Source organism: Temnothorax curvispinosus, unplaced genomic scaffold (genome assembly GCF_003070985.1).
Source record: "Temnothorax curvispinosus isolate PA1 unplaced genomic scaffold, ASM307098v1 QBEX01004771.1, whole genome shotgun sequence".
Taxonomy (NCBI): domain Eukaryota; kingdom Metazoa; phylum Arthropoda; class Insecta; order Hymenoptera; family Formicidae; genus Temnothorax; species Temnothorax curvispinosus.
In genome coordinates, this window is record NW_020214551.1 from 473,457 (window position 1) to 481,763 (window position 8,307).

The 8,307-nt window shown below is 43.5% G+C and overlaps 1 protein-coding gene across 4 annotated transcripts in view; it reads right to left on the bottom strand.

Annotated features, from left to right (window-relative positions):
• LOC112454000 (basic-leucine zipper transcription factor A-like) overlaps positions 1 to 8,307 on the bottom strand; it is a 56,227-nt gene that overhangs the window by 21,373 nt on the left and 26,547 nt on the right. The window contains exon 2 of one of the 4 annotated variants that reach the window (XM_025015127.1): positions 4,820 to 4,858. The exons of 2 other annotated variants lie outside the window; for them this stretch is intronic. In XM_025015127.1, coding sequence (XP_024870895.1) covers positions 4,820 to 4,858 — 39 coding nt within the window. Of the gene's footprint in view, positions 1 to 739; positions 1,442 to 4,819; positions 4,859 to 8,307 lie in introns of those variants that run through there. One more of the 4 variants, XM_025015126.1, reaches the window with a different exon arrangement.

Sequence of the window (8,307 nt, forward strand, 5' to 3'; positions counted from 1 at the left end):
AGAGAGAGAGAGAGAGAGAGAGAGAGAGAGAGAGAGAGAGAGAGAGAAGAAAAACGACAAGTGGACAGTTCGGACATAGCAGGTGCTGGCTGGTCAACAATGAACATGCGTCTGGTTTGCGCATACGCGAACACTTTCTACTTACAAGAGTGATGAATCAACGATGTGACAAAGAAACCATCGAATTACGGAAAGTTTGCGATTGGGAAACGAAGCCGAGTACTTAGTATCGTCATAGTATCGTTAGTATCGTCTCAGTATTGATAATCTCGTAATATCAATACTTGATTTTGAATCAAGTATTGAAGGAGAATGCAAATAGTGCACTTGTGGAAAAAGCTCTGTTGTAGAAATATTTCGCTATAAAATTACAATATTGCGAATACATAAACTTAGCTTTGTAAAATTAAACTTAGTAACGATTGCACCATCATTCTAAAAGGTTAAATCAGTTCTAGTTCTACTTTTCTTTAGCTATTTCTTGAGCCTTTTATTTTTAAAACGCGTAAAATGTATTCAATCCACAAAGATTATCATTTCTCTCTCTCTCTCTCCCCCTCTCTCCCGTTATGTAGCAATACATTTTGATTCATCAGTACCATGCCAAGCTGTGCGTCTTGTCGTACAAATTTGTCGGATCCTTCTTTTGTGTACTAGTCACGTACACGAAGGCAAAGATTCCAAGAATTTTGAGAAAGATGCGTGCCAGAAAAAATTTGTCTTGGCGTCTTTTACCTACTTGTGGGGCATGGGCATGGACGTGGTCGAAGATACCTGGGCCCAGGTAGGAAATACGGATGATCGTCATGCTTGGGTCACGATGCTGTGCTGCCTTGACGAGGGTCGGACGTAAGGGTGCATCGTGTGGTACGTTCCGAAGAGCCAACAATAAAATCCAGGGATTCTCATTTAAGCTTCCGTTCGTGAGAATGCAGTACAAAAGTAATATTTCAACGGCAAGGTCATTTTACCGTAAAAAAATGTGTTATTTTAGAAAGAGTAGCGTTACAAATTCTGAACAAAATTGATACCAGATAATTATACAAATATATTTAATATGACACAGTAATCACGCAAAAAATTTGTAATTAATGGACCAATGCTTTGTTGGTATCTGTATTTCGGACAATACATGTACCGTATGAACAACACGTGGGTGGGTTAATGGAAATGATCACCGTGCAATAGTGTATGAACAATGGTACACGAGGCCCTAAGGTTGAGATATGCTATATTGGAAGCTGCGGAACCAGGTCGGATTTGGGTTCAGGATAGTAGATCCTGTACACGCTATCCGAAGGGAGAGAGAACGAGGGTTGGAGCCTTTTATGCCGAGGGGTCCCCGGGTAGACTATGGCCTCGGTCCTTTTTGTTCGGACCATCGAAGCGGCAGCGGAAAAAGTTCTTTCAGTGTCGAGTAGGCCTGCCGCTCCTGCGAATTGCGCAGAACGACTAGCTGATTGATTGTTTTGCCGTCAACATTTCGCATGTTAGTACATAAACTATACTAATTAGTTAATTAGATCCCAAGATATTCCGAGTGGTTATACATATAATGTTCTTATATCGCAGAAATATAAAATTATTAAGATAATAAAGTTTTGTTATAAACAAATTCATACATATTAAAAAGATAATTTTGGAAAAGTTTAGTGTTTTATATAGAATTGTAAATTCTATTTATTATCGATATGTATTTTCTTATTTCACCTACGTAGTGGAAAAAAGAACACTAAAATCGAAAGTGGAGGCAAAACGAATTTGCGGAAAAAAGGAAACGAATACAGGTAGACAGGGAAGACTTAGGACGACGATCCTTTAGAAACTTTAGAAAACTGCACAAGAAATCTCTTGGAAATTTCGAAACCTTTAAGACACAGAAAGAAATAAATTCTCAGAAAGATCCAAAATTTGAAGATTTTCACTAAGTTTTCTGTGCGTGGGATCTCTTGTAACATTTGAATAATTGTAATACTGAAAGATCGTTTTCAGAGCCCAATTGTAGTATAACTTGGATCTCAAAAAGTTATATTCGAATATAATACAAACTTATTTCAGGTAAAACAATAGAGTTTACAAATAGATAAATAAAATTAAAATAATAAATATTTATCTTACTTTCCAAATTTCGAAAATCAAACAATTTGCCCTTGAATTCAGGCAAAAATGTCAAGTTGAGTAATATATTGTAAAAAAGAAAAAAATTAAAGCTATTCACATCTGCAATTAGTGCTATTCTCACACGAATTTTCCTCAACTAAACTTTGCAAACTGTCAGATTTTCGAACATCGTAAATCCATTAAACAGATCGATGCATCATTGACTTCCTTTCAAATTGTAGGAATTATTTGGATTTAAATCTTGGACATTTCAACTTGAAACAGTTCGAATAACTCGACCATGCAATTCGTTCGAATCTGTCCGAGCCTTACTCTCAATTCCCAAGTCTACATAATAGTACGTACATGAAGAGATAGACGTGTTGTATTTTAAGTTACTGCATGCATTGGCATACCGAAAACTCCTCGAGATAGAGGAGGGACAATCGCGAGTGTATCCCGTAAGTCGTAAATGATGGGAGGAACGTAATGAAAATCGTAGGAAGTCCTCTCCGAGAATTGTTGGAGCCGTTCGACAACGGAATAAAACGAGAGAGACTTTACAGTTAGGTGGCTCTTGAAATGCGCGCGAATAGATGCGTCGTACAGCTGGTCGCAGCGAGTGAGCGAACGAGCGAGTCGAGCGACTGCGCCTGGCTATTCCTTCGGTCGGCAAGCCAAGTCATCCAGCTAGCCTAGCTAACTCAGTACGCTAGTTGGATCGGAGCCTGCAGGGTTGGGTGTTGGTGAAAGGTGTGGCCGCATTAGCCATACGAGAAAAGGAGAATACAATATTCTAACCGCGGTGCGCGATATTCACCGACAATGAGCGCGTTGGGATGACGAGGACGACAACGAGGAGGGTAATCACTCTCGTTTTGGCGTTTCCTTCTCTTCGCCGTCGTCATCCGACGCAATAATCGCGGTAGGCACGCTGTAGCGAGGTAAAGAGAAGGGGAGGGGGAAAGAGGGAGGTAGGGAGGGAAAGAGATAGATCGAGAGAGATAGAGAGAGAGAGAGAGAGAGAGAAAGACCGCGGATGCGGAGACATCAACTGGAAAAAAACCATGGGCGTACAGGTGGTCGGCAGCGAAACGGTCGAAGAGTACCGCTTAATGGGATTCAACGACCTGCGTATACGATGGTTGGGTCGGATCTAAGTACATCGGCTTGTATCGGCCTATTACGCCCGCTTGCCGATTCCGGCAACATGGCACATCAGAGCACCTCTTGCAAGTTTACTCCCCGGGCGGGATCAATCGCGCTCGCGTCACCAATATTCAAAATGGACGAATATTTTAACCGTGAAAATAAAAATTTCTCTGTTTGTTGTGGCGAGAGACAAATCGTCACGTAGCCGTCAAAGCTTGGCTCGTGGCTAATCGCGCTGTATTAAAAACTACCAATTAACAAACGCGAGTAAGCAAACTGCTTAGTCTTCACTTAATTTTAAGTAGCCTTTACTTGAAGTTTTCATTCAGAGATTACATGGAGATACTTGTAGGAATGTCGAACTGCAAAAGAAAGGCGTAATATATCCCGTCGAATATTCGTTAAGCTGAGGTCAATTCCGATGTCAGAGAGGAAAGGAATTGTGCACGAGTGTGCAACATCTTTCTCTGTAAATTCTATGTCGATAGATATCGCGCATTCGTTCCGAGCGAACGATTCGCCGCTCAGCTTATTTTCTTGCTTTCTTTGCTAAGGACAATCCGCAAGCTCGCTCGCTAGGTTAGTCGCGCGCCAAATCGGCGATCGGCGGAAATTCCCGCGGAGAGAACAAGATTTTTCGCGTCATAAATTCTTGCGGGAGGAGAGCGATCCAAGATCTTTGCCCGTAGCGGTACCGTCCTTGCCCGATCGCCTCGAGCAACGCTGGCCCTGACGTGACGCGTTGTGGTAACTATTCCTGTATCCTGGCCAGACTATTCCTAGCCGAGAGAGTCCGGTATGCCGCGCAAGCGAGCGCGCGATGCTCGAAATGGCGCGCGCCTCAGCAATTATCAAAGCGCCACTCGTGCTCGCATTGAACTCCATTTCATATCTATCTATTCAATTATATTTCCTTTATCTAAGAACAACGAGAGAAAATGCATATCACACAATTGCTTATGCTACAAGCTACATGATGCGGTCGCGAAATATCAAAAATGTTTATCGCACGATAAATTCCAAAAGATCGGAAATCGAAAATGAAGGTACGGGGCGTGTAGTCGTGCGATCGTAGCTATATAGAAAAAAGAGGATGCTGGATTCAAATCTGGCTTTGACAACAAACGAATACTCGCGGATCGCCCTCGCGCGTCCGTGGCTATATCAAATCGCGTTCAACACCATCGAAACATTATATCCAAAGTATCCGCGAAGGTAATCGGCAATCGCACGACCCGGCTTTGGACTTACGAGTGTCAGTCGTGGCGCGCCAGGATAGCAAGATATTGGAGGGGGATAGCTGCTGATGGGACCGGTGGCATCGGAATCGCGGGACGCCACCGCGGTTCGAAAATAAAATTTGTCTCGCCGTTCGCCGTTGCGCGGAGAGAGAATCCGTTGATCGCGGGCACAGCCAACATTTCGAGTCCCGACCCGTGATGCTCCGGTACAGATATACGCGACTCTCGTAGATATAAAATCAACACTTTTATTTTACTTTCTCTGGTAATCATGGACCTCCCTGAAGACTAAATGCCATTCTGTATACGTTATAAAATTCGCTTACCTTTAAGCCCAATACATCTTCTCTTTCATTAGTTTTATGCTGAAAACAGAAAGAAAAAATTTTTTAAATTTATTTAATAAATTTAATTAGTTTAATTTTTAAATAATTTAATTAGCATTTCTGTGTCATTGCAAAAAGCTTAACTATTAGATATCACAATCATAATAAATAATAGACATATTTACAAAATATAATTTATAATAGCAAGCCTAAAAGGTACAAAAATAGATAACGATTCTCAAGTTCAATTTTAACGGGGATAAACGTGCCGTATGTGCAACGAATGCATGTCGCTTTCTCCGCGAATGCGGTCATTGCTATTGCTGTTGTTTGCCGGTGCATAAAACGTTTTTCCAGAAATTCTTCAAAATCAGAGTAAATCACCTTCGAAAAAAATCGAAGCGACTCGATGCGGCACACTTGGCGCAAAGTTAATAACGGTCGATAATTCTCGTCAAATGCCTGTAATACCGATAGTCAGGCCACGAGCGGCACACAATAGTAGTAGGTAACAGGATATAGTTAACCGAGAAACGCTCGAACCGTGTGCCCGTCGCGGGAAAATCTGTTTGAAGAGCTAGTTTTCCCGCCAGTCGAGTCAGCAACGTCGCGCAGCGCGGCGCGGCATGACGGTGAGAGGCGTCAAGAGAAAGAAGTCTATCTACTAGGCGCAAGGCGTCCTCCTCAGGGAGGACGACGGCGAAGGAGAGAAAGAAACGAATGGCTAAGGAGAAACGAAGAGAAGTGACGAAGGAGAAAGAGAGAGAGAGAGAGAGAGAGAGAGAGAGAGAGAGAGAGAGAGAGAGAGAGAGAGAGAGAACCTCGAAACGTGACAACGCCGCGCTAATGCGTTGTAGACTCGGTTCCGTACTGATACCCACGCTCCGAAGCCTCGCCTTGCCTCGCCTCGCCTCGCCTCGCCTCGCCTCACCTCACCTCACCTCACCTCGCTTCGTCTCGTCTCGTCTCGCCTCACCTCGGCTCGCTTCAGTTCGTCTTGCCTCGCCTCGTCTCTCCTCGTCTCTCCTCTCCTCTCCTCTCCTCTCCTTTCCTCTCCTCTCCTCTCCTCTCCTCTCCTCCCCACTCCTCACCACTCCTCTTCACGGCTCGGCTCGGCTCGGCTCGGCGGGAAGCCGCCGTTACCTCAGTATAGGACGAAATATTTCTACCGAGGCAGACTTTCTACTCGGCAAGAATCGAGGGTTGCCGTGCGACCAACCAGGTTTCAACGATGCAACCAGGGTGGTGGATTCGCGCTTCCTCTTAATCCGCCAGGAATGAATCGCGAGCGCGACGCGTACCCCTATGGGGTAATCATCATAAGATTCTAGTTCAAGGAAATGGCACGAAAAAGAAAAACGGAAATACCGTTAATATTAATGATTCGCCGATCCTTTCGCAAGTCATGGCGTTCGTTTGTACAAAGGAAAGATTTTAAATTAAAGGCAGAGCCATTTAATGCTATTCTTCTCTAGAAACAATTTTACAATTTTACTACGCGTAAAAGTCAAGTTTCGATTCCAATTACAATCGTAACGCTTTTAGACGAGGCAGCGCGGTATAAAATATTAAAGCGTAACTGAACCCTTCGTACATTATATACGGCGTGTAACGTGCAGCAATGGTATATTATGTATACGCGATGTGTATATGTGTGGCGGCGCATCGTTTGGCTTCCGACCAAATATACGCTCGATCGATCGCACCTACCGATCCGTGGCGAGCTCTCGCTGCCGCGCTAGCGAGAGAGCTAAACGCGGACGGAACGGATAACACGGGGGCTTTCGAAAACGCTACGTTCGATCGCCCGCGCGTTGTTTTATATGTCGGCTAGTGCCGCACGGCCGCGGCCGGCAAGAGAGAGAATCGAGTGCGGCGCGCGCGCCGATCGAATTTTGCAGTTCGTCGGGACGCGCATGTCCATCGCGGCGCAACGCGGCGCAACGCGGCGCAACGCGGCGCAACGCGGCGTTTATATGTAGAAAATATTCGCGGTTGAAATTCGAAAGGTAGCTCTAGCTCGAGCAGCGTTTCTTCGACCGACGAGTCGTCGGTCGGAGCAACTTTCTAGTTTAGCTTACGTGCATGTAGCGAGAAGCGTACTGTATGCGTGCGTGTGTGTATGTGTGCGCCTGTGTGTGTATGTGCGCGCGCGCGCACTTACGGTTGCGCAGAAATGTATGCGTGCATGCGGGTATACACACACGTGAGCATGTAATCTTTATTTTTTTTCTCTTCTTCTTCGCTCGTGCGCTCACTTCTCCTATCTCTTTCTCGTTCTCTCTTAGTTTCTCTTTTTTCTCCCTCTCTCCTTCTTGCTCTCTCTGTCTGCCCTTCTCCGATGGTCATGTGGAAGAAAACTGGTTTCAAGAGAATAGAGCAACTGCGCCTTACCAGCAACAGCCACGAAGAACGAAAGCTCCGACACCCTCGCGCATGAGTTTAACATCGTATCCTTATATGTTACATACGAGCCGCGTTTGACGGGATAGGAGCATAAATTGGTAAAAACTTTAACGCGTATCAATTCTTGCGCATAATTGTTGGGATAGGGCAAAATTGTTAAGTATGCAAAAGTACGACCATCGATCATCCCAGAATTATCATAATTTCTTCATTTATGGATTTCTCGATCAATTCAAAATTTATCTATCTTCAATGAAATTCTCACAGAATCAACATTAATCTCACAAAAGGGACTTAATGGAATTAACATTAATATTAAAATCAAATTCAAAAAATAAAGATTCCTCGAAATGTTATTGATTAAAAAAGTTATTGGACGTATACATTGAACATCACGATAACAATAACAGTTTTAATTCAGATTTTTGTCCCAATCGTAGAGTAACTATGCCTGTCGATTATTCCTGGAAGAAAAATTTTGCCGAATCTGTAAAGATCTGTCGAAAGGCGATTTTCTCGTTAAAATAGGTACTGTGCGAGAGAAATGTCGATGATATTTTCTAGTGTGCAGTACGTTATGTAAAATGTGAGTTTTGTAATGCTACAGAAGAAACAAAGTTTTCATAATTACACCGAAATGAGTTTAACGCGGACGGTAGATAGACGATGACGCTGTCTCCCTCTTCCATCCCTCTACCGTTTGTTACTATTACAAGGTGAATAATTCGTGGGATTTATAGTTTAGAGGAGAATCTTCATATCTATATTTTGAAATCACCTGCGTCTCGCGAGCCGACAGCCTTCGTTAAGAATCGTTGTCGCGGTTAAGAGCGCGGATCGAATTAAAAAAGCACGCATAAATAATGGCCTCGAGATCTTTAACGCAGGGTGCTACTTTATCGGCGAAGTCTTGTTACAAGTAGCAGGCATCTAATCTTGTAATTTTGCCTGGTCTTTTTTCCACTCTAGGCACTGGTTTCTCTTACCCTCTGTCTCTATCTCGTTCTTTCCCTTCCTCCATATCTATTTACTCGACGTTTCACATATTTATATGCATATATATGTATAATATGTGAAATATG